This window comes from Balearica regulorum, chromosome 19, assembly GCF_011004875.1.
Source record: "Balearica regulorum gibbericeps isolate bBalReg1 chromosome 19, bBalReg1.pri, whole genome shotgun sequence".
Taxonomy (NCBI): Eukaryota; Metazoa; Chordata; class Aves; order Gruiformes; family Gruidae; genus Balearica; species Balearica regulorum.
Genome location: NC_046202.1, coordinates 3,493,517 through 3,520,991, shown reverse-complemented (window position 1 = coordinate 3,520,991; position 27,475 = coordinate 3,493,517). Strand labels below are relative to the sequence as shown.

Sequence of the window (27,475 nt, the reverse complement as noted above, 5' to 3'; positions counted from 1 at the left end):
AACAAAAAGTTACAGCTGTAGCTAACCAGCTGACTCAGCAAACTGCATCATCCTGGAAGCTTGTTAAAGGTAATGCAATACCTATGGAATTAGATACATTATAAAAACATCTGTGCCTTGAGATCATCAGAGGATTACTTTAGTGGAAAATATGATGTCCTCCATCGTAATAGCTTAAATTTGCAGAAGGATCTGTCAGAGTGTATAGATTTTTTTTTTAATTTTTTTTTACTGAAAGGGGAAGAGGAGGCAGCTGATGCAGATGCAAGTTGAGTTGTCCTGTGATACATAAAGCAACCTGTACTATTTTTTTTGCAGACAGTCCAAATAGTGGGGAACATTCTGTAGTAAGATAACTGCATTTCTTCTTGACGTTCTCTCTGAATGTAAGGATTTTCAGAAAAAAAAATGCAGAAGAAAAAAAGAGGCCTCTTATTTGTTTGGAGTTGACACCTGTTATTTTTCTGTCAAGATACAAGCACTGCATTGAAACAAAAACATTTGATAAAGCTCAATGTATAAATTTGGTATCTGCACTCGTCTGCCTCCTCCGCTCCACTGCCGCCTCCTGTTGCTTAGATGAGATAAAAGCACTCACTGAAGGACTGAGTTACTCGCTGTCTTGAAGCAAAACAGAGTTTATGAGATCAGTGGAAGAGGAGGAGAGGAAAGATATAGAAATTAATGTCTTCTGTTACTGAAGAAGGTATAAATTATATTTACATCTAATATAAAAGTTAAAGAAAAGCTATTTAAAATGTTAGGCACACTGCTGGTGAGGTCTGTCTTAAATCGTATGTTTTTAAGAGACTTTGGTTCATGCACATTCTTAATGATAGATGAAAAAATTTTAATTAAAATTTAAAATTAAAAGTTAATTAAACTTTAATTAAAATTTTGCAAAGAGCAAAAATGACTTAATACTATCAAGTTTTATTGTTAGATGTTTAGAGTATTGTCTCTAAATCAGTTAGCTTTTTTTGGTTACTGAATCACAATATCCATCAACTGCAGATTTGCATCTCCCATGGTCTATTTTGTGATGTATTTGTTCTCTTATAATGTGTTATTGAAATCGAAATGCTGGTAAGACATGAAGTGTTGCATACTTTGGAAAGGTATAAGACCTTATTAGTGTATGTTTAAAATACGCAGGGATACCTGTTTCATTTTAATAAGTTTAAGTATGACTTGGGTGAGAGTGGAAGAAGCACTAGTGTAAAAATTAGAGCACCCTGTGTTGGAAAAAGTTTTCTTTTTCTATTTAAATGAATAGGTTTTAGTTCTGTTGCCTCATCCTAGCTAGATTTCTAGGCAATTGGAATTTCCTTTGGATACATTTTCTTTACTTTGTGGTTGATTTTGTGTACAGGGGGGAATTTATGGCTGTTTTCACAATGTAAGATTGTGAAAGGATTAGAAGAGCACAATTCAGTTCAACAGGTTCTCTTGTCTCTCTCTGAATCTAATTATGGTTGCTGAAACAGTTGTTCATCCTGTATGCAGAGAGAGGTGCAGCTGGATGTGCCTACATCTACAGCTTCTTAGAATGTTTTTGGTATTGCAAAGTTAAAAAAAGAATAAATCTGTAGGACAGTTTCAAAGTTATATAGAAAGAGAAACTGTTTAATCAGATAATCTCTGTAATTTGCCTAGTCTCTGTGCTAGGAAAATAACACAACGTACTTCAGTTTTGTAAATTTAAAAGTATATTCTTCTCCATCTGCTGGAACTTTGGAGATCCCTTTATTCCGTGTTTGAAGTCCCTAATCTACATGTCCGTAGTGTTCTAGTTTAGTCTAGATTCCCTTTGGAAATACTTCCTATAATCTGTTGTAGGTGTTCAGCAGGGAACGGCCCAGGACAGTCTTTTCCATTTGGTGTTTCTCAAGAAACTTCAGGTTTTACAAACCGTAGCTGGCAATGATCTTAAGATGCATATGTCTGTATTACGGGTTTTTTTGTTTAAAAAAACCACCATACTACCACATAACTCAGCCTTGAAATTAAAGGGAAAATGTTTGTTATGAGATTTTAGCTGCTTCTAAAACTAACACTACATATTGTCCTCACTGCATTTCATGTAAATATAGAATTTTAGTGTATGTAGAACGTGCATTAATGAACTGCACTCAAAAGGTGATATCAGAGTACGTCATTATAGCAGCGCTGTATGTCTTTGTGTGTCACTTTTATGTGTTGGTGGATTGGCTGATAACCCTGTTTTGTGCAAGCGACTGCCCTATTAGTCTCAAGCATAGCTTAGCCCTCTTCGTTCTACCAAAATGGAGCCTAGTAGAGTAAGTCCTGTTGCTCAGCCTCTGGGTTGGCAGTAGCTGTCTGTTTTCCATTTCTGAAGTTTTGTGCTGACTGCGTGTAGAACTTCTATTTGACCCTTCAAACACGTTTCCAGACCACTGGAGACACACTTTGATTTGAAGCAGTGCTTATTCAAAAAGAAAATTCTGGTAGCAAACACATGAAGAGCTCTACATGGGAAAAGGCTTTTAGATCAATGTTAGTCCCTTGGGAATCTCTGACTTTTTGCACTAACAGTGGTGCCAATACTGTGATTTTTATTAAGAAAAACCTAATGGCTGTTTCCTTTCTCCCCCCCAGCTACCCTTCATATCTGAATAACAATGAAAAGTGGAACTTCATATCATTAAAAAAAAAATTACATAGAAACAAGATGAAAAAATACCAAAATTTGGAGAAGTGGTCTTTTTAGTGTGTAATGGCAGACAAGATATTTGTGTAATTTTTGTGCACCTTGAAATACATTTTCTTCAGTTATTATATAAATGTATGGATAACAAGACAGCGCATACAGAATATACAATACAATTGTAACTGATAGTTATTATTAAATAATTAATAGTTGTTAAACTAGCCAATAAAGCCAGAGTTATTTTACTCTGCTGTCAGGTGCTGCTTAGGTCATTATCCTTTTTGTCCTGTACTGCTTTTGAACATCCTTTCATATTTTTAAGTGTTCTGTTGCTTGCCCAAGCACTTTTTGATGGAGTGATTATTCCTGGGATGCCTTTTTTATTCTGCTGGCAAGGTGCAATCCATTCATTACATATATCAATGCTAAAATATTTAAGGAATATTCTATGTAAAGAAATTTAGTAGCAGGTGCTTGTAGCAGGAGAAGAGCTAGGGAACTGTAAACCAGAATAAGTAACTCATCATGTTACAGTGTTTTCTGTTAGAACCTCCCTCATCTTGGGTAATTGCTACTTCAGAAATCACTGTCAGGAGGTAACGAATACTGCAAAAATAGTGCATCCCCAGGAACTTGATTGCTGCAAGTTAACTTTTCAACTTTGTTAAGATGCTGGAAATTACAAGGAACTTGCCTTAGGGTAAAATACATTAAACAAATCTTTGGTCTTGCTTCACGACATGGGAAACCCCTAATGCAATTTTTGGCACTGTATAAAACAAAACGGCAAATGGAAAGGGGCAAAGCTTTTCCTTCGTGGACACAAGATGAGAGGGTTTTGCCTAGGAGTGCCACATAATGGCAAGAGATGTTGAGAAAATGGTTTTCCCCATCCCCAAACTTAGAGTGCTTCAAAAGCTGCCTAAAAAGAGGCATGCTGACAAAGACGAATGGAGAATCTAAATCTGATCTCATCGTTTCTATGGATCATAGCTTATAGGTGTCTTTAAATTGCAGAAAGGAGAAAAAAAAAAAGAAAAAGCTATCAAAGTAAACATCCTTCAGTGCATGGGAAGATGACAGATTCTTTCTAACAAGATTTTCTGCTCTCCTGCAGGAAGACCATTTGTTAATAAACCATTTGAGAATCCATTTTTACGGGATTTAATAAAATATACACAGACTGCCTTCCACTGCAGGAACTATTATTCCCTTGGGTAGAAAAAGTGACTGACTGTGGGCATTAATGGTTGCCTTCTGTGATTCCTGGCATTATATCTTGCTCCCATTTGCACTGTTTCAACCCAAAGTGAAATATTTTTTCATGAGAAACCTGCACTTAATTCCTAGCTCTTATGAGACATGTATGTGTTCTATATTTTATTTATTTGTATTCAGTCATGTCCATAATTCTCGTCATTTCAGTGTCTGTGTCTATAGCATGGGGTTTGTGTGTGTGCACATTTTCCTGTGTACAAGAAAGTTTCCAGAGCAAACTCTGTTAAATGGAAGAGGTAAGAGCTTTTGTGTGAATTAAATGAATTGTTCCATTCTTGCCAAAGATTTTAATGAATAAGTCACACATTTCCATCAAAAATTGTAGATTTTCTGTTGTGATGGTTGCTGTCAATTAAACAAGAAGCCTGAACCTATTATGGTCTAATAAATACTTACCTGGAGGGGTTGGGTAAGCCACAAAAGAGAAAAGATGTTTTTTTAAGAGTTTGGAGGAAGATTTTCTACTGCCATCTTTCCAACTGTGAATATAAATTATACTTCTTATACACTCCAATAGCAGTGGAATGGAGGGATTAAGTAATTTTTGTAAGGAATCTTGCCCTTTCTGAGACTACCAACAGACTTTGGTTCTCTTAAGAAACAATTTTTCTGCTAAGAACACCTCGTAAGGATGTGTTTGTGAAAAATGTCAGTTGATTTCAGTAGCTGGGCTGATAGGAGGAGGAGAAAGTCAGGGGCAAGTGATGCTTAGAAGTCAAAGCATGGATAGTTTTATGTATGTAAATGTCAAATTCAGTTATACCCAAATATAGCCTGTCTATATTATCTTACTGGGCTCCTTTTGTCACGCATGGTAAACAGCAGGCAGTGCTAGAAGTGAATTTAGTATAGATTGCTAAGTGGATGCCCAGGCAGACATTAGTTTCACAGAAGGAAGAATGAAATCTGGAAAGCTCATAATATCACAGTCACTGGCAGCTCTGACAGATCCCAAATGGACGTACTTAGAGGCAGAATTTCTTTGATTCTTTTCTTTACTAGAATTATCTCCAAATCATATCCAAGAACTGAAGGCATAGTGGCAGGCTGTGGATGGCAAGATGGACAGTCATTGCTCGGTCACAATATTACAACCTTTTTTTTATAGAAAGAGGTTACAGAGAGGATGCTGCCAGGAAGTGACAGAGCTGGTAGAGAAGAGGACAAACAGTGGGACAAACACATTTAGAAGAGATGATTTATTCTACAGTAACATCTGTGTGTGTAGGAAACTGTTCCTACTGTTCATCACTTAGTCTTTCTGTGCTTGCTTGAGAATCGTCTCATGTCAGTAGAAAGGAAGTGTAATTCCTTGAATAGAGGCTTGAACACAGCTAGTGAAAATACAAGGATAACATCGTATTTATCCCCTCAAAAGGAACCAATCCAGATACTTAATGTCAGAGAACAAGTTCAGATCTTTAATGTTGAGAACATGGAATATACAAGGGTTCTTGTAAACAGTTTCCTATAAATTTGCAAGCATTTTCCCTGTAAACAAAAATGTGACAACAATTAATTACCATCGATTCTGCCTCGCAATACTTCTTAAACTGTGTGTTTGGACATAGGACAGATCAGTTTTGTAACAATCTAACCATTCAAGATCCTGAGATCTTGGCTGGAGTGCATGAGAAAGGCAAGTGGGTTGGAGTTATGGGATGCTGTGGCTTTTTGAGCAGTGAACTGGGGCAAGTGCAGGTTCCAGATGGAGCAGTTTATATAGCCTGAAGCAAAATACGGAGAAATCTTCAGTGAGTGCAGCTGAGGGAAGTACAGACAAATTAAGAGCATAACCTTTCTTACAGAACCTGTGAATTTAAAATCTCTGTACATACAAAGCTCAGTAACGCAACTGCACAATAGTTAGTGACATGCTAATCATCACTGAACAGTAAAAGGAGTCAAATAAAGTATTTACTTCTGTCCGTGGAACGAGATCTACTTGGTTCATTCTAAAATGTGTTGGTTGCCTTGCTCTTGTCTTGAGAGCAGTGCTGTGCACCATCAAACAAACAGGTTGAAGGAGTGACTTTTTTGCTCCTTGTCTTGATAAAATTCTGTCTAGAAATTGATGAAAAAAGGGCATGCGATGACTGTTAACTACTAAATGACCCCCACCCATCTGACTTCAGTTTCTGTGGTAATTTTAGACTTTGGTTTTTGTAATGGAATACATATTTTCATTGCATTTGCACTAAATGTGGAACAAGCTTATTTGCTTGCAAGATTTGAACATGTACTGATTTGGAGTAAAATGTGCACAGTTCAGAATCTGGTAGCTCTAACAAAGCTGACAGGCCCTTCAAGAAGCAGAGGGAGGCTGTTCATACGTCCTACATCAATACCTCCTCCCCCAACTTATCTATGTAAATTTTAAAATATTGAAATATTGTGGGAATTTAAGATATAAAGGCTTGTTTCAAATTAATTTAGAGTTTGCTTCCAGTCTTACTTTTGAATCTCTTGTTTGGTAATCCAAAAACCAGGTAATTTCCATTTTTCTTTGAATGACATTCCTCTTGCTTTGAGAATACCAAAAGGTGCTCTTTAGTGACCACTCTCATAGATTTAGAGAGTTTTGCTTTGATAACTTGAAAATCTGCACTGTTTATAAATAGCCATCACGTTTACAAAGTGTTGCATAGCTGTGGAACCATGTATGGTAGGGAAACTTGTCATAAATACAAAAACTGAATGATTTCACTAAAGTAAGTGTCTTTGTGTGCTTTATTTGAATGGTTCAAGTGATTGATCTTTCATTACAGCTCTTCTGGATTTTTCTGCTTGTTTACAGCTGTTGGACAAATTAAAAGATCGATGGATGCATACCGGCTTATGGAGAAACCTGGAGCTGGTTAAGACAGTCATTGCAGAGCCTCAAGGAGGGGCAAAGAGTGACTTTGATGAACTGCTGAGAATATACTATGATGCAATAAAATGTAAAGGAGAAAAAGGTACATTCTTCAGTCATATGAAATAATTGATAAAGACTCTTCAAGTTTAAAAAAAAAAGGGGGGGGGGAATTCTTAAAGTGCTTAACAATTAGAATAAGATGTAGATAAACAGTTAAATTAACCTCAGCTTATCAAGTTATTGTGATAAATGAGGAAGATTAACTGCTATTTGTATTGTTGCATGAGGATATAGGGAAGCACAAGCGTAATCCCAATAATGATATTCCAAAGGCAGTGAGCTGTGTAAAGATGTGCAGTCACGTGTCCAGCAGGGCACAGAGTGGCTTCTCGAAGAATCAGACTTCTAGTACATTGCATAATTGTGATTTACCATCTTATATTACAGCCACTATAGGATTTCTTCTCAAAATACTTAAGTATTGGTACAGAGAATAAAGAGTGATAGTTTGTCAAAAAATAAATAACATGATTTTTTTGGAGTGCAAAATTTAAGATTTAAAATTTTGTAATACATACATGTGGTTCTTGCGTAATTAGGTACCACTATATCGTATGGTGCAAAATTATCTTGCTAGCTGATATTCAAAATCACAATGTTATTGATGAAAGTGAAGTTAAGCTTATCCCTCTAACAAAGTAGTTTTTTATGCGCTCACCTTTTCCAGATTGGTACACAGTGCTTTATACTATATTATGTTTAACTTTTAAAAAGATGTGGGTGAAGCTTTCTTCTGATCCTCAGTTTATCACTGGGAATGACTTGTATATTCCTCTCTGGCTTGTTCAAGATGGAGCACTCCTTATTGCTGTATGCAGAGGAAAAGTTAGTGAAGGCTTGGATTTCTGTGATGAGAACGCCCGTGCGGTTATAACCATAGGTATTCCGTTTCCAAATGTGAAAGACCTTCAGGTAGGAAGAGAAAGAGTTGTACTTTAGTTTTGTGTCATGTTTAAAACACCAGATATGCACAAATATTTTTTTTCTAAATGTTTATTCTTGGACTCCCCTTAATCTCATTTGAGTTACCTTCTACCCAGGTAGAAGAAGGAACAGTGTAGTGTGTCTTGTGGGCTCATTTGACTTTCTAAATAAATGTATGTCATGCTAGACGTGTTGTAAATTTTTGTTTGACATTGCTAAGGAAGACTATCGCATTGCTAAAATGATCATTAACTTCATATTTTGCCAAGCAACAGTACATGTTTCAGTCTTCACTTGCCTGTCTTCATAAACCAAAACTTATGTCATTTGTATAGAAATGAAGTTACTTACTGTGACAGGGCATTTGGTTGTGAAAGTCTAGGATAAACGCTAGAAAAATACTATTTTAAATAAAGCATTCATATTGATAAAAAAAATCTTTCAGAAAATGGGTAGCAAGATAAAGCTAGCTGTAGTGTAAATAGTAATATAATGAAGGAATGTATTTCACATGCTAGATCATTCACTGTTGCATGTTGCCTTTCTAATCCCTGTTGCCTTCTTCAGTGTAACTGTGTATGACGCTTTCCACTCTAACTGAGAGTGGAATTGTAAACTTTTTCCAAGTTAATGCTGCTTTATTAGCTTGAAATTTTGAGGTATGAAAATATGACGTAACAGAACCTCATCCTGGATACTGAGGACCTTACTTTTTTGATAATTCAAGCTTCATCTAACTTTAGGCAAAAACTTCTAACTGCCTTCTAAAGATAGTATTCTGAAGTGCCTCCAACTAAAGAAATTGGAGACTATTTGTATTTTTCAGCAGGTGGCCAAAGTAGCATCCTGTTGCTTGCACTGCTGTGTGATTACCCACATCAGTACTTCCTTCCTTCCAACTTCAACAGGACTTGTCTAATGGATAGATGATGTTCCATTCGAACAGGCACTTCATGGTTGAAGCCAGGCATTCTTGAAGGAAAAGAAAGCCGATGACTATGGAAAAATGTTTTTCTATACTTTCTTTCTACTTACTGAAAAAGAACATTTATTAGTGACTAGTTAGAAAGACCACTTATTTTTTTAGTGGTCTGTGCATGCCACTTAGGTAGTCACCTGGTTGCTGGCACGCTTCTTTCAGCAATAATAGCCACCATCACAGCTTTATCTTATGTGTACTTTTTAGAGCTTTTTTGGGACTATTTTGTGAAGCTAAGAAACAAAGCGAAGTATCACAGAATAAATAAATACCAGGAACAGCTGGATTCTGGTTATTAGTAATGCCAAATCAAACAAGAAAATCATGGGTTTGCACTGGAAAGCCTGAACTGACTCAGCTTTGGTTTGAGAGATGTGTTCGGAGCTTAAGTGAACAACCAAAGACTTCTTTGTTGTCTACAGCATGTGCCTAATTACAGCCTTGGTGAAAAAAAACCCACATCCTATAAGGACTAGTAAGGTTATGTTAGTGGTGGCTGCCTAGTGCAATGTTCTTTCAATGTTTGCATAACTTCCTTGAAGCATTTATTCAGCCGTAACTTTTTTTGTTGTCTTGCTAAAATATAATACGCTGTACTTTAGTATAAAAACATTTACATTCAAAGAATATTTAGCACTCTAGAGTTAGAAATGCTTTGTTTTAGAAGCATGCACTGAAATGATATTTTGGAAATACTTGGTCTGTAGTATGGCTGGAACTCTTACAATTTATTCCAAATGATTTCCAGAAAGTCAATATTTTTGTGTCCTAAATGATACAGACTTAAATTGAAAAGAATGTGTCAAGGGTAAATTATGTTCACAATGGATTATGTTCCTTAAGATTAAAATAGTGCATTTGATTTTTACTTTCAGTTCAGCCAGATATGTAATATTAATAGAATCACAGGCAGTACATCCCATTACCGATAACTAAATTCCAAAAAATCAGTGTTGTGCTGAACTATTTTTTTTAATTAGACTGAAGAAAACCTCTAAATTTTTAAGTAGGGATAGAAACACTAGCTGCCAAATTGCAAGCAGCTGAAGGTTTGAGTGTGTATATTTAGACATGGTAATGCACAAAGCACTGCAGTGATCAATTCTAGATGAGAGAAGGGCATGCACCAGTCTCTGAGCATCAGATTTGAGGAGCTGTCTGGTGCATGGCAATGCTCCTGGAATAATGCTAGGGGAAAGTGTTTTTATTGTAAACGTGTCTTTTGCTCAAGAACTGAGATTCAAAGTGATATCCAGCTAGCAGTATTTCCCTTTAAATTGAGCAACATTTTGTTTTGTCCAGGGCTTTAGGCTTATCAGATACCCCAAAAAGTTCTGGATTAATGCACGTTTCTTTTAGCAGTTAAGCTCAGATTGTCAGCTGAGTGAGAGAGGATAGCGTGAAGGATAGTCACTCTGTTCAGTGAAGAAGATTAATTAGTGGCTTTGTAGAAATGCATGCATAGATACAAAAGAAATTTGGAAGATTAAGCGTCCTTTTCAGCAGCATTTCAGCTCAGGAAAGGAATTGGAATTATATTTTTGAGGGAAAACTGGCTGTTTTTAGCGAAGATTGGCACAAGTCAGGTTAGACCTATGTGGACATAAAACTGTGAACACAGGTACATCTGTTGCTTTTACATAGCAATGCTTTTACATAGCAATGAAGAAACTGGTAAGATAATTAATAATGACATCCCTTTAAAAATAGGAAATGCAAGTGATTAACAATCCTCTTGGAATATCCATGAATGATATACTGCTGGGATTGGTTTAAATCACTGAAAAGTGTTCCACTTCTACATGAAAATACACTTGCATGTCTGCTTTTTGGGTTAACAAAAGTCCTCTTAAGACTCAATTCTATAACCCCTTACTCCTGCACATAGCTTTTACTTGTGTGAGTAATCCCTTTAATACTTCTAGGACTGTGCACAATCTAAGTGTTTGTAGAATTGTACCTTTGGAGACCAATATTTTATGTTGGCAGTTTGATGTTGGCTCATCTCCACTAATATTACTTGTCTGTGATCAACCTGCTGTCTAAATATATTTTATGATTTGTAACTTGATGCTAATGCCAGTGAACTGTAATATTAGAGAGCATAAATAATGTGACAGAAAAAGATGTGTAATCCCATATACATGTTATCTGATGCTAACATACTATTCATTAACTTCTGTTATATATTTTGAATTGTAGCACTTTGGATCCAGACATCAGTCTTTACTTGGGCAAGAAACTCATTGTCAAGTGCAATGTATAATATCCAATTTTATTTTCTCCATATGTTTGTGCTAAATATATGCCACAACTTCTGGTATTAAATGGCAAGCATTTAGTCTCCTTAAGTAACTGTATGCTTTTATAAGTTACATTATTTTCTGTAGAACCTTTAAAGAGTGTCATTTAGTTTCACTTTAAAATTTTAGGCACATGATATCTTAAGTTCACTCATTTTCACAAAGAGAAGAGTCTAAAACACTTTGTCGGTGTTAGGGAGAAAGACATTCTTAAGGCTCAGAAGCGTACTTGCTAATAAACAATACTGATTTAAGAAAGAGAGGCCAAAACCCTAATTCTGTGTTATTGAAAATGGTTTCGTATTGCTGAAGAATCAGATTGCTAAAGCAAAATATATAAAAGAAATGTTAAAGTATTGCTTAAAGCTATGGTACTCTCAATGGTAGGGTTTGGCTCTAGTAAAGGAGGAAAATTTATTTCAGAGCCAAAAATGACTTCTTTGGCTGTGACCAGGATTTCCTCTGCCCACCTCTGGGACCTGAAACTGGAGGTAGGAAAATCTGATTTTGGAGCCAAGTGTGACTTGTTTAGTTCAAGTCATAATTTACTGTTCTTACCTTGGGGACCTGAAAATAAAGAAACTCGCTATGAAATGTTGATAATGGGCGACTCTGAAGTGCAAGCATTAAGCTAACTTTCCCAGAGAGCATTTCTTCACTTCCACCTTTCCAGATGCTTTTGATCGTAGTACAGTAAGAGTGTACTTAATCATGTAACAGCTAAGAGAACTTTACCAAAACATAGAGGAAAATGCAGTCAAACCCTTTTACATCAATAGATGTGCAAGGAAAATAAACTTGATAAGGCTAGGATTTCTGTGCAGTGACATTACTCGAGAACTGGAGCTGACTTTGCCAGTAATGAGAAGTATTTCCCATAGCTGCTATAGGGTGAATATGAACTACGATGGCAAATACTTTCTTTATTGTTTCCAGCAACATAATTTGGGAAACATGATGGAACACATCATTTCAATTACAATTTTCTGGGGTATACGTAACTTAATGATACAAAGAGTTTGCAGCTATAGGGCTGAAGTTTCTTTCTCCTTTCTCAAGAGCTCAACAAATTAGAGATATTTGTTCCACTTCAGAATAATGGCATTTTTCTGAATATTTAAGTTAATTTCTAGTCCTTATGGCAATTTTTAAGCCTATATGATTTTTCTTCATTGAAAGGCAAAAGAATCTTAGGCTAGATAAGTGGTTGCTGAAATAAGTCATTTCTTGCATACTATATTCTCGGAAAAGAAAAATTTCTAAGAAAATGGTTGTTATTTTAGATGCTTAACCTGAGTTGAGAAACATACCATGAACATACCACATCATACCATGATGTGAATGCCATCATAGCTTTGAATCATTTGAAAAATATTTCCACTTATCTAAAATAAATTATTGTTTTAAAATATGGGCATACTGATGCAGAAAATTACATTTTATGGGAAGATCATTGTTGTGTTTATCTTTAGTAGAATTTGAAAATTTCCTGTGAAGTTAAGAATTTTTTTAAAGATATGAGACTGACTGTTCTGTTATTGATGTGATTGTTTTAAGCAGGCTGAATGTTTCTGAGCAACTTTCCCACAACTTCCCAGTCAAATCTGTCTCAAGTGCAATGACTGTCACTGTATGTGTGATCATTTTCGGGTGACCTGACATCAGTATGATTAAAATATTTGTAAAAAGTGATCAATTTTGTTTGTCTATTTTAATGGCTGTCTGAACTTGAGCCACTTTTGCTTTCTTCTTCATTCCATTACTTGGAAAAAATTAGAAATATAAATTGGGGAGCAGAAAAACATTTATGGAACTTTCACAGGAAAGCCAAACATGATGGTATGTTATTTATTTATTGAATGCTCTTAGAGGGAAATACTGAATAGGGTCAAAGTGCGATGTGTGTATATGTTTATGTGTGTGTGTGTATATATATATATGCATATACACTTGTCTGTCTTCCATGCCCCACTTCATACGCAAAGTAGCTTTTTGAAACAATCAAGGATATAAATAAGAAATATACTTACATCATTGAAATGTACAATGTTACGCAGCAAGCCTCTAGATGTTAAATGACAATTATCTAGACAATATACTTCTAAATTTTGTAAAAAGAGCATGCTTTCAGATTATTCAGCCAGCATTGTTCTTGTCTTGCAGCAGTGTGCTGTAAATTATTGCAATCTGCTGTGATACTGCTTACTAAGGGGTAATGCAGTGTGCGGAATCACATCATAACAAGATGACTGGCTGGGTATTGCAGATCTCCATCACTTTTTTTTCCCCCTTCTCCCCAAAGGAAAACGTCAGGTGGTATAGCTACCTGTGTTACAAAAAGAAAAACAAGCAATGCATTAAGTATGTGGTGGTGTGGTAATTTCTTACATCAGTTTGAAACAGTAATGTATCTCAAAAGCCTTTCACTTCCCACTTTTCCAGAAATAAGAATGGTTGCGAAAAGCTGAAGCCATCCACACTCTTCTTACATCCAACAGAAATTGTGCTAATTAAGAAAAAAAATATGGGTGGCAGTGGCTTAATTTGTGGGAGTAGCTGTAAAAGCTACAGGAATGATGTATTTCATAGGTTAAGAAAGGTACCATTCAAGTTCAACTTAACATGTAGGACTAGTGGATGGCATTTCTCTTCTGCTGGTGCAAGGCTAATGTCAATATGTTGGCACAGATCACCGAAGTCATCTGTGAATATATCTGGAAGTTAAGCCTTTGGATAAATAATACAGCAAATCAAAACTTTTTCTTTAATAGTTTACTTTTCTGATCCATAAAAAATTTCAAAGTGATTTTCTTGTGTTTATCTTGTCCTTAGCAAGTAGTGTTGACCTTTAAGTTTTTACTTTACTGTCAAAGTATGTTGAAAGCTTTAAAAGTGAAGCTATCACCTTGGGGATTTGTAAGGATGACTGACACTTACCACTTCACCTTAGACGCAATGGCACTGAGCGTATGCAGCAGCGTTGTACCTCAAGGGAAGCTGTTTGATTTTTTTCACTTCTGCTTCACTGGAAACGGATTGAATTTTCTCTTCAGAGGAGAGTTTTGGTTGCATTAGATTTTAATCAAGTCACTTGTTCGCAGTCCCTCAAAGCTTACAAGACTGAGATGAGTAGATGGGCCTGGGGTGAATGTGCTACAAGATTTGTCAAACCGTAAAACTTCCAGATCTCTGAGATGCCACATGGTGTAGTTGACAATACTAAAAGTGTTCAGCGGTTACAACATTACATAAGCTTCCCATCTCTCTAACACTGGGATTAAGAGTGAGAATACTGAGGAAGCATTTAGTCATAAAAGACCTTGTGAATTCAAAATAAGAGAAATATGGCTTTGCATGAAGTGGTAGTACTGTTTTTCTGCCCCAGAAGATAGTACTGGCCAGTTAGTAGACTTAATAGACAGTACTTTACTGTGGGATCATTTGGCTTTACTTTTTGAAGTCATATTTAAGTTTTTGGGCTATGGGGAAAACAAACTAGCAGTGTTTTTCTGTATAAAGTTTCTTTCTTGCCACCTTCATGGGGGTTTTTTCCAGTTTCAGTACCTTTTCCTAGTTTTGATTGTATCTTCATTCAGGCAACAAACGTTTAAATCCCATGGATGCCCATTATCTTTTCAGGTGAGCTGCTTGGGTGCAACAGTCTGCAAGTTATAGCTAGTCTGAGATCTAGATCTGCAGAGATGTTATTTCCTTATTTTATTCAGTATTATCTAAGAAAGGCAATTTTTTAAGCACACATAGAAATTTTCAAGCAGAAAAGGTCACCTGAACTATTTTTAAGCTTATGTGGCTTTGATGCATGAACTATTGATTTGAGCAGATATCCTCTGTAAGGGGCAGCCGCTGGACGGCAGTAGGTGCAGAGTTCGGCCTTGCAGTGATTAATCTGCTGAAGAGACTCTTACAGGATGGAGCTGTGTGACAGAGCATCTTGAAGACAATTGAGCAGTCCAAAATATTGATCACATCTCTAGCTGACCATATCTTATTCACAGCATATATGGTATCACCATGCTCACAGTTGTGGGGTTTTCTTGTTGTTTTTTTAAAAAATGCCATATTTGTGTGTGAAAGCAGAAGAGTGTTATATTTATGTGTCTGGTGACCATCTTTAGGTATACAAGATGGTTAGAATGACCTTAATAAATTATTGTCATATACAGAATCTAGTTTGATAAATTATAGTTAATAAGCATTTACTTATTTCATACTGGTTTATATGTATTAACACTGCACTTGGAATGCTTGCAGCATTTAAAGATAACATCCTGCCATAATATCTTTTTTCCTGCAGGCTAATAAATTGAGATGTTGTGTTTAGATACAGCTTTTAGTAGGTCTACTGAGGAGTGAGGATGTTTGAAGCATATTCTATGACTCACCCAGGTCTTTACACATGCATTATTTAGTCTCAGATCTCACAGACTTTGTTACTGCTTTTGAAGTGAGGGGGGAAAAGTTAAATGCTGCACTATTTAATGCTACTTCCATTTAAGGATTTTCAGATGTAAAAGAAAAGAAATGGGTTTTCAGGTCTTTTACTTTCCCTCACTTAGAAACTTTTATGATTACTTGGCATTCGTCAGGAGGAAAGTAGATGGCAAGTATGTTCTTGAAGAATTCTAATTATTGCTATTTCAGGTGGAATAGAGACTCTAACTGGACACATGAGAGTTCTAGGACGGTAGATTTGCTTAAAAACCATTTTTATGTCTCTTTTTTGGGATGAAAGCAGGGAATGACCACCTGGTATTTTTTGCTTGTTTGTTTTTAGGAGGTGGGGAATTAGTAGATGTTAAACATGAAGGTGTCTTTTAAAGTGTTTTGGATGATACGAGCAATGGTCTTTGTTTTCATTACTATTTTTCCTCTCATAAAACCAGAGAAACAAGTCAGTGGAATGCCAGAAAACATTTATATCCTTTTTCTGACTTTTATTTCCATGGAGAATAGATGGAGGAGAGTGCTGGGGAGTGCCGGGCGTGAGTTTACACATGTGTGTAGATGTACCTACTAACACTTGTGTGCATGTATTGACACAGTTCCAAGCTTATTTGCCTTTTTCCGTTAAGCAGTTGTCTCTTTCTTTAACCTGGGCTGTCTCGACACTGCGAAGTGCTGATGTAGAGAGAAGTGCAGGTTTAGATGAGTGCTCTTCAGCTGCTCACAATAGTGTCATTGTATTCATGAATTTCTGTCTTGTCTTTAGACTTCTGGGTAGCTAGTGTATAATCCCACAGGTTACAAACTGGACATCATTCTTAATCTACCAGGGAAAATAGGAGACAGTTGAAGATGTTTGTGAAGTGATGTCTTGTCAAAGAACAGGCCTGGCTTGGTAACTGTTAGTAACAGCTTAAGATTTTTTGTTTGTTTTTAGAAAGCAAAGTATAGCACTCTATTTGGTTAAATAGAGTAATGCATTTAAAAAAATATCGAAACTTTGCCAGATGAAGTAAAATGAAACACAGTTTATTTTGCCAATTTAAGTCACACAAAATAAATTGTATACTGCGGCTTAGCCCATTCAACCTTCATATTGTGGTACTGGCTCTGATAAATAGGTTTACAGAACTCTGATTATGAATGGTAAGTACCCCAAATGCACATTCTTCAGTCCTGCTAGGCTTTGCTATTAACTCTTTAGATCTAAGGTCCTGTTCTTTGACTGAGATAAGATGACTCTGAAAGAGTGTCTGCTGGATCATCTGCTTGGTGTTACTGCAGTAACATTTAAAAAAAGTAATTAGTAGTGTAGCACAGTAGGTTTTTATTCTTTGCAAGTTAAATGCTTTCTCCTTAAAACTTCATCACAGGTAAATTAGCATGACGCAGACATTTAGCTGAAGATATCTAAAATATACAGAAATTGTGTTTCAGATTTCCTTATCTCAGTTGTAATTATGACCACAAAACAAGGAGAAGCTTTTTACAGAACTTTATATTTACAGAAAGATCTCAATATAAAGGTGAAAATGGGCTTTAATTTTATTGTCCAACCATAGATTTTTCTGTAGAAACAATTAGCTCATCATAGATTGCTAATTGTATACCTTGCTGTTAAATATAGCCCTCTTTTTGTTAATTTTGAATAAATCTGGTTCAGCCTGGCATGTAGCTAAAGGGCACGTTGCAGATTTCTGTATCTGAATTTGCAGGTTATTTTGGGGTTCAAAAACAAGTGCTAATTTTTAGAGCTAATCTTCTGTGCTTTGTGTCATAAGCTAACTGATATTGTCCATGGTCATCACAATATAAATCTACTTTATGCACTTATATATCACTCATATCCTGCATAAGTCATGAGTTTCTTTGTGTGAAGCAATGTTACCGCAGGTAACTTTTTTTGTGGTTTATCAAACGCTTAAAATCTAATATAATGAATGATGTTTAATGTTGTTGTTGTCATTGAAGAAAAACTTGTATTGCTAATTTTGATTGAAAAATACACTTGAAAATTCTTTAGAATTGTAGCAGAAACCATCTCAAAATATTTTTCCAAGTCATAAAAATAAATCTGTTCATGGCATTTATTTTTTGTTGATATTTCTCAGTTAATATTCCATAGTGAAAGATGTCGAACTAATTAAGCATTAAAAGAAGGAGCGGTTAGCAGGTATAACGTTGTTAGACTTCAGTTAATGTGAATGTGACCATGACCTCCCAGATAGATCAAAGACTAATCTGTCTGACAGCTACAAGATGGCAGAGCTTGCCATGGGCCTTCTGCTGCTGCTTGCTGAAGCTATTTGTCTGTAAAGCATGCCTGATAGCTAAGAGTATATTTTTAAGGATGAACAGGTAAAAGTAAAAGGCTGTCTTTTGACATTTTAACTAATCCCTTCTAGCCTGTGGTTTACTGCACATTTAGGATATTTGCTAGCAGGAGAGACTGGCTTTTTCACATATGTAACATGTCATTTTGAATTGGGCGTTGATTTGATGCTTGATAATGTAAGAGTTATACAATGAAATAGATTCTGATTGCATTAAAATGACATGCCCTGGCCTTTTACCTTTAGTAGACTTATAATGAAAACTGAACTCTGAGCAATGTAAGTTGTCGTCTCATGCTGACACATGATCGTTTAAGTGAGAAAACAGAATGTTTATTTTCTGTTAACTCATTTTTTAATTAAGATGGAAAAGATAGGGTTTTTAAGATACATTACACATTTAGACCAAGGGAATATGGATTTTTATATAATTTGGAAATGAAACGTCATTGTTGATGTGCAGTATAAGCAATACAGATCTGCATAATGCTAAAATGTGTTAGAGGAATGTGGAAGTAATATATTCACAGGGTAATACAAGGCAGAGGATCTGACTGCTTTGTGTTCTGCTGTTGCTTTTGTGGTTTTAGGCACACAATTTAAAATGTCGTAATTTTTGTTAATGTAAGAAACATGACTAGTTATTCTAATACTGTTTTGGATAATCTGCTAGCGGAGTAAGAAACTGGAGTAAAGCTACATTTGGTACAATTGGCCAAAATCTTACTGATAACAGAAATTTTTCAAAAGAGGAAGATGTTAGACAACTCACAAGGACTAGAAGACAAATGCAAAGTATGTACAGGAGTATATTGTCATTGGTTACGTTTCAAAGACTTCAATGAAATTTTCCAACATCATACCTCATTTTAAATGATGAGGAATAGCCTTTTGTTTCTCCAGGTAGTATTTCCATTTGTAGAAATGCACAGATATGCTTAAGTTCCTTTTTAAGGAATGGTTTTAATGTTCATAAAATGTTCGGAATAAATCATCTTCTGTTTTGAAAATTACAAAGGAAACCTCACATGCCAGTCAATAAATTCTGAGAGACTGGAACAAATATTAAATCTGTGAAATCAAACTGAATTTACTTTCTGGCTGTAAAGATTGAATTTGTAAATTTGACAGGCAATTTAAAGGGCATAAGTACATAAAATAAAATTTCTTATCCAAATGCAACTTGAAAGTTACCTGTCAGAAGAGGTTAGAAGTCTGCTGTTTTCTCTCCTGAAGCGTGTCCTTTCACTTGTCAGTTTAGAAAGGTTAATACTGTACAAAAGAGCAATGGAAAGACCCTTTTTGCTGTAGTTTTGTTTGCTTATTTAAAAAAAAAATAAAAATCAGTCCCCCCCTTCCCAATAATAATAAATTCTTTTGATATATGTTGGACCTGCGTATAATGTCCAAATACAAATTCTTGTTCAAATGCAGATCAGGTATTGTATGGCTAGTTTTCCATATGATTAGAAAGGGGAGGCAGGGGATTTCTTTTGCAGTTGATATCAGAACTGCTGTTGAAGCAGCTAGGAGAGAGCTTTTTTAAAAACAGAGGAGCGTGCTCTCTTCTGCCTTATGCTAGCCCATGGGCCTGCAAACCTTTGCTGCCGCCTTTGCTTCCCGTTTAGCCAGTGAAACGTTTGTTTCCAAACCACAGAAGGTGGTGCCAAGCTAGGAATTAGAGTTGGTGTTGCTGACTTCTGGGACTTTGGCGAGGCCACTCTGTCTCTAAAGTACTTTCTTACCTTCTTTAGAAGAAGAGGTTATATTTGCTTAACCCTCACTTGAGGAAAGTATGGTCTGGTCCCAGCAATAGATTAGGAGTCAGTGTTTGTGATAAAGGAAAGGATAAAGATCTCCGTTGTATCATTTACTTCCAGATAAGCAAATAAAACTGTGGTCTAGTTAGTCCATTTACTTGTATCTGGGGTTTTTGCCTGTGTAAACAGCTTATCCTTCTCTTGCTGGCACAGAGATTTGGATAAGCGCGTGATTGTTGTGCCATTACATATAAATTATTGGAATAGATCTATTGTTAAGAATAACTTTAGAAGGGTAAAAGCCATAATTGGTTAGTATGCAAAATACAGAGTTGAAACATTGAAGCACACTTTAGATATTCACTTATTTAATAAATGTTTTCTTGTTTTCCAATTTTAGAATATTTTTGACATCACAATATTTTGTGATTTCTTTCCTAGGTTGAATTAAAGAGGAAGTACAATGACCAGCACAAAAATTCAAGAGGCCTTTTGCCAGGGAGTCAGTGGTATGAAATTCAAGCTTATAGGGCTCTGAACCAAGCCCTGGGAAGGTGAGATAAACTGAACATAATTAAATATATATATATAATTTGTAGAACTATTTTTGCAACATCTTTAAGGATTAATTCCTTACTGTTAATACAAAGGGGATAAATCAGGCCAAAAAACCTCCTATTGCAGAAATCAGGTATTTAGCTGTTCTGTACTGGCAACTGCCTGGTTTTCAGCCTGTTGTGCATTTGAGCGTTGTTAGAATTCAGAGGTTTTGTTTTACATTCACAATCCACTTTAGTTTGGTTGCAGGCTCTTTTTGCTTGTGGTCCAGATATGCATAAAGGAAAACATTTGCAGAGACAAATTGTTCTTGAGCTTATAAACCAAATGAAAATTCTTAGGTCTTCTCAAATGTACTAATTGTTCACACTGTTGGTGGGCTTGAAACTGTTGTTTGATGTTTAGCCTACAAGTATTTTTGAAAGGGAGAAAAAGCAGAGGTTTCTCTCAGACCTTTGCAAAAGGTCAATTCAATTATTGTGCTCACTGATCTCTTTCCAGGTTTAGAAGAAGTGGTATAGCTTACTTTCTCAAATGAAAAAATTCCTCCCAAATTTTATTAACAGGATAGAATTAATTCATCCTTCTCCAACAAAATTCATCATATACATAGATAGATATAGCTGTCTGTCATCCATATCTATCATAGGTGCCATAATTTTGTCATAGATATATGGAGGTACAGACACTGATTTATAGATAAGAAGAGAAAGATCAGCTGGAAGACTCTTGTTATTTGAATTAGACCTAATCCAAGTGTGATGACATAAATGAAGGTTTAGAAAGAAAATTGAGACAAAATAGTCTACATTAGTAAAATCTCATTGTAAATTCTTGTTGTTACAGGTCTGATTTCTTAGATTCCTCTTTGAAGAGTAAGAGCATTAGTTAAAATTTGTTAAGAAAAATCTAAGAAAGTTGTGGAATGCTAATAGTAAGAAATGAATTTGAAGTTTTGTCACTGTGAAATAAGTTTTAACTTAAATCTAGTTTTAGTGAAAATTGCTTATTGTATAGTTTATCATTTGAATGAAATTATGCTAGTCTAAACTTAAATGGAGAAAATAGACTTCCATTCTGACATAAATGTATAAATTGTGTATAATGTCATCAGACTAAGCTGTTAACTAAATTGAGATTTGGCAAAAAATGACAGCGTATGATGACTGTATAAAACCAGAGTAGCCTACTAAGTTGATACTAGGCTATATAGTCAATAGGCAAGCTTCTTAGTGCAAAGATGCCTGCAGGGATAGAAGTGAGCAGAAGCATGATAGTCTTCAGTCTGGCACTTTTCTCTTAATTTAGTGCTGTTACATTATATGAAGTAACACAAGTCCACGAAATGAAATAGCAGCCTTTGGGAATATAACAGATGGTGCGTATGGCCAGGTGACAATCATGCTATGAATTCCTTGCAGTGCTACTTTTTCTAAAAGTGTGGGATATGTCTCCAGGGGGCATAATTCATTTAAACAATGAGTTAAATTTATAATAAATGAGTTTCATTTATTAAAGCAATGAAAAAATGAGAAGTTGGAAGAAATCTGTTTCTTGAAGATGTTTTGGTAGCTTTTCTTATCACGAAGAGATGTCAGATATAAATAAATAATATTTTTTTGGAGAGCCAGCCTTGTGGCTCCTGTTTTAAGCCCTGACTCTGATACACTTGTGGCTTTATGTACATTTGTAATCATCATCTTCAAAAGTTGTACTCTTATATGACGGGAATAATAATCCTAAACTATTACTGACAGTTTCTTTTCATTTATCTTATCGCTGTTCTTTTATAATGTTTTTCTGGCAGGCAGTGTAGAAATCCAAATAATGTTAAAAATTATGTCAATGCATGTAAAGTGACTATTGGATTATTTCTGAAGGCCTCTAACAACTGAATTGTCGACTCAACAGTATCACTCACAGCTGTGATCAGTGACATTATTCATTTCATTAGCAAAGAGAGTTAAGAATAACATGCAGTTTAGAAACAAAAAAGTGCATCCTTATTTAAAAAAAGTTGTTTGCAGTTGCATCAGTCCATTTTCTTCTCTCTTACACTTTTACATGTTCTTCTTTCAATATTTATGCTACCCAGTGGAAAACAAATTATGTGGTTTGATTAGCTGCTGAATATTTGTGTGGGTTGTTTTCTTTTAAATTTACCTGGTTGTGTATAGTAAATTCAAGAACTGAAGGAAAATTAAAGCTTCTGTGACAACAGTAACAATTTTTGGTACAAGACAATAGGAAAGCACTTCCTGTTTAATTGTGCATATTCTAGCTGACTCATTACAATCCTTGGTGTCTGATCCCCACAGGTTTTTTTACTATATGCACTTTAATTATATATACACTCTTTTTTGTTGCTCACTTACAGGTGTATAAGACATAGGAATGACTGGGGTGCTCTTATTTTAGTTGACGACCGCTTCCGAAATAACCCTAATAAGTACATAACCGGTAAGCTGTAAAAATGTTTCTGGGAAAGTTTCTAATATTAACAAATAGTGAAAAATCAAGATTACAGAAATATGGTTATACAGATCCAGCTGAGTAGGAAAAGTCATCATGAAAGATATCCATTGAACCCAAATTGTGCAGTTGAAAGTGAAAACTCTAAAACTGTACTCTGGTGTATTGCTAGTTCATTAAATACACTGAAACACATTGGTACCAATGTTGAGTCAATTTAATTTCTTTCTCCTTTTCGATATACACATAATTATATAGACATTTCCATGTGCAGAGCTTGAGAATTCTTTTTTACAATGAGGTCTATAAAACCTTAAGGACTCTTAATCTTTGCATATTAAATATATGTAATGTACGTATACATATGTGTGTGTCTATATATGTGCATGTATGAAAAAATAGTTACTGGATTTTTATTTGGACTTTGGATAAGTCTCTAGTGGATGTATACTTTCTGCCTATAGGGAGCTTTAATGATCAGGGTTAGCAGTCTGAATTTAACATTCTGGCTTTTTGGGTAAGAACAGGTAAAGATTCTGCCATTTGGAACCACCAAATGCTCAATACGCAAAAAGTATTTTCTCTTTGTAGTTTTATACTGACTAGAAATACATGCATATCATGTACACTACCTTAATAAATAAATAAATATGGAGAAAAAAATTAAAAGAAATTGCTTAGGAATGCATTATGTATCTTTGTTCCTGCCCTGTTTAGAAGAGATGGGCAAAAAGATGATGTAAACAGATAATGTTGCAGTCTAGTCAGCAGGTGGAGCTCAGCTGCTGTGGTAAAAGTCAAACTGCTTTTCTGACATGCCTGTTTGTACTAAAAATACATTTAAATTATCGAAGTAGACAGAAGTAATTCGTATAGTAATACAAATAATCTTTATCTTCAAAACTTGATAATATTAGTACTTTTTCTACCAACTAAAAACTTCGCAGAAGAATCAAGTTCTCTGGGTTTTTCTTTATTATTATTTATATTAAAAGAATATTTAAATGGGTTTAAAAACACTTTTCAAAAATCAAGAACGTTAGTTTTTACTTGATTCTTGTGTATTCCAACATCATCTAAACAGCTATTATGCTCAAGACGTCTGGTATCTGAGAATTTTAAAATGATTGCTGTAAAAGAGCATATTGTGTTATATTTTAGCTATTGGACAGTTGTGATTCTTTCTGAATATCTGAGTTACTGTTACTTAATCTGAAATACAGTGTTAAAGCTTCATTATATTCTAATTTTTGTCAGACCCTGTCAGTATGATAATAAATAGCTGTGCTCTATGTAAGTTGCTGTTTAATAATTCATGATAACAAACAAAATTAACACCCAGGCATAAGAGAAATATAATGATGTTTTGGTAATGACACAGTTTGAATCAGAAAAAGTATTAATGAAAAAGGCAAGGGTCTTTTAATAAAAAATAATTATATTTTTAGTATTACTCAGCAAAAAACTACCATTGATTAAATGAAGTTCCCAGCCCTGGAAAGGAAAACTACATTATCTTACTTTCATGAGTAACTTCTTGAAATCTTTATGAATCTGTCTATACATATGTAGAAGTATTTGCAATATTAGGGGTGCTATCTACTGATATGAAATACCTGCTATAGATGATGTAGTTTTGTAGTAACACTCTGGTTTTGTTTTTTTCTTTTTCTTAGGATTATCAAAATGGATACGTCAACAAATCCAGCACCATGAAAATTTTGGTAGTGCACTTGAATCCTTGCATGCATTTGCTATAAGAAATCAGAAAAGCATTGGTTGTTCATCAGAGTGCAGCACTGAACTTCTCCATGTACCTTCAAATTCAAAAGTCCTGTCGCAAGCATCTCAACAGGAGGCAACTATTCATCTGTCACCAGATGTTCCTGCTAAAAGTGAGGAACAAAATTTGGTTTCAGAAATTAATTTTGCTACAACCATCAGCTCAGCTAATCCTACAGCATCAAATCAGCCAGGTATCATGGCAACAATGAAACAAAGTATGTTCTTTTCCTGTGGGAAAAACTTCAATAACAATTTGAAATGTGAAGTTGCATCTTTTTTGGAAGAAACAAATGTTTTTTAAAATTCTAGAACTGCTATGGTGCAAAATTACACGAATGTGTGTGAGCTGTGCCCAACAGACTGAAATTAATTGTCATTCCATCTGGTTGTCTTAAAACAATTGATAATGTTGGATAAGTTCATAGTAGAATCAAAAATGTTTTCACTTAAATTTCTTTTTCCATTGAAAACTATGAAGATAAAATATATTTGAAACATGTAAAGATTAACATTATTGCAAGATAAGTGCCTTGGTTCAAGCTACATCTGTTGTTTAGACATTGCTGTGATACACCTTACATATAATATCTTCTGGTACCAGCTTTACAAGTAAATATCCATTCCTAAATTTTAGGAAAGCTTATGACTTCATTTCAGGCAAGAAAGATGTAAATAACATAAGAGCACAATAATAAAAAATTGCAAATTTAAAATCCAGTCATACTTTACATATGCCAGTTAATCTATTGATTTAATTAAGACAATTCATGTGCAAAGATAGTTGTAACATCTGGGCTTTTGTTTCTATTGGTTCTTAATGAGTATTATCAAATAACTGTAAACCTAATAAAACAGTGGTAATTTTGATGTGGTAAACATGCTGTAAATCAGTGGGGGGAAGGCCTATACAATTAATTAATGTTTTGTGATTTTTCACAGGTGGCCAGAAAGCTGATGTAGAGTGTCATTCTCACCATGTAACACAAAGAAGAAAACATATGGACTCCACGCCCCAAATGCCAGCAACTAAAATAGAGAGAGAAAAAAAGAACGGTTGGACTAATGCTGGTATTATGAAAGAACATTGCTGCGTTAAACCACTGACTTCAACACCTTTGCCTGTAGCCAAGAACTGCACGTCCACAGCTAGTAGCAAACAAAAGAATGTGAATAAGGCTAGTGAACTTATTGATAGTGTAAATCAATGCCAGTCGTCATTAATTTCAGAACATAAACCAAGTGGACCAGAATCATGTTTGGAAACAACTAATTTTTCAGTTAAAAATACTGAGGCTTCAGTTACTGAAGAGCATCCTGATAAGCTACAGCTTCAAGATGAGCCCTGCAGTGAGTTTCCTTCAGCAGGAGGGAAATCTGAACTTTCAATGTTAAACGTATCTGCAGAAGCTGAAGATGAGGATGAGAGTATCTACTTCACACCGGAACTCTATGATGATGTAGAATCAGAGGAACAGAAAATTGGACCCCTGTTTCCAACCTGTAATGCAAATGAGGATCAGATTGAATGTGGAAACTCCACGGTCGCTGATGATCTTTTTGCAATCAACACCTCAGAAACACTAAGTGTGACTAAAAAAATGATTGATGATGATGGCAGAAGCACAAGGTTACATGGAATACTGCAAAATGAGGAGAGTAAGAATAGTGCAGTTAATGTAGAGATGACTAGTGAAATAGAAGCAGAGCAGATAACATCTCAAGAGATGGACACCAAAAAACAGAAAATCAGTCTTTCCAGATCACGACATAAAGGTGTGTCATCTTTTCTATTGAACAATACTGGCACATAGTGACACCTTCTGTAGGAAACATAGTGAGCAGTCTTTACAGCGTAGCCTCACTATAGAGCAGTGGTGGCTTTCTGCTTCTCATTTCATATATGCTACAATCAGACTTGGGTTTTCATTATACTTTTTTGGTTTTCACTGTGAAAGTTATGCAACATGCGGTTTTCTATAGATATAATTAAGATTCTTCATCCTACCTGTGTGGCAAAAGGACATCATGTATGGAAATTCTAAATGGAAGCCCAAGTAGCATTTGACTTATAATTGCAAGCTGAGGAGGTTTGTCTATTACAGATTTAATTAATCTGCCATTAAATACGATCAAACAATTGGGTTTTTCTCAGAAACAAAACACCCATATGATCAAATTACGGTTTTCTCCATTTGTTAGGACTTTTTTTTTTTTTCTTTCCTTAATTAAATATGTTGTAGAACAGCATCTTTGAAGATCAGGTAACATGATAGATTGAGCCTACATACTGAAACAGGTGTATTCTTCAGTACTTCGTTTCCCTCAAATTTCTTTTGTCAAAATGTCTATCAGAAGCTGCGTAGTGGTAGTATAGTAGTATTTGAACATTTTGATATTTGATGATGATGAGAGGCTTCTTCAGAGGTCTTTATTTGTTTTATATAAAAGTTCAAGTTGCTTGAAAATTTTCTTTTGTGAGAGGATCTAATTTCTTTTGGTCAGATTCTGTATGTATTCGTATTGAAATGTGTACTCATTTGTATGCCCTACAAACACGTTTTCTATGCCATATATAACAATGTAAATTGGAACATAAAGGTCTTTAAATCTTTCTCAGTCTACTTTTTTTGGAAGTATTTTAAACATGTCTTTAATTTATTGCAATCGAAACAGCCAGGATTTTGCTGTAATAAAACATACTATGCCTGATTTTTCAAGAAAAGATCGTTCATTTCCATCATATATTAATATGAAGATGCAGAATTTTTACAATCTTAAGATTGGTTCATGGATATTTATATATTTTGACTGAAAGCAGGGATGAAATTGTTAACTGGTCATTGCCCATGGAAATTAATCTAAATAACATTCTGATGTCCCACTCTACAGAGCTGTGAATGTGTTCATATCAAAAGGCTTTAAATTGTATCCTTTCTTTACACAATAAATGCATCTTTAGAAAATTAGATACTCTTATATTGATACATCTTATATTGATGCCATGTAAGGATCATGTTTTCTTGGTTTAGGT

At 35.1% G+C, this 27,475-nt stretch overlaps 1 protein-coding gene across 3 annotated transcripts in view; it reads left to right on the top strand.

The window, feature by feature from the left end:
* BRIP1 (BRCA1 interacting DNA helicase 1) overlaps nt 1–27,153 on the top strand; it is a 62,695-nt gene extending 35,542 nt beyond the window's left edge. For all 3 annotated transcript variants that reach the window (XM_075771141.1, XM_075771142.1, XM_075771140.1), the window contains exons 15-20: nt 6,747–6,906; nt 7,657–7,778; nt 20,071–20,183; nt 22,565–22,647; nt 24,336–24,659; nt 25,384–27,153. In XM_075771141.1, the coding sequence (XP_075627256.1) occupies nt 6,747–6,906; nt 7,657–7,778; nt 20,071–20,183; nt 22,565–22,647; nt 24,336–24,659; nt 25,384–26,255 (1,674 nt within the window). In that variant the 3' untranslated portion in view covers nt 26,256–27,153. The remainder of the gene's footprint in view (nt 1–6,746; nt 6,907–7,656; nt 7,779–20,070; nt 20,184–22,564; nt 22,648–24,335; nt 24,660–25,383) is intronic.
* Nucleotides 27,154–27,475: the final 322 nt, after the last annotated feature.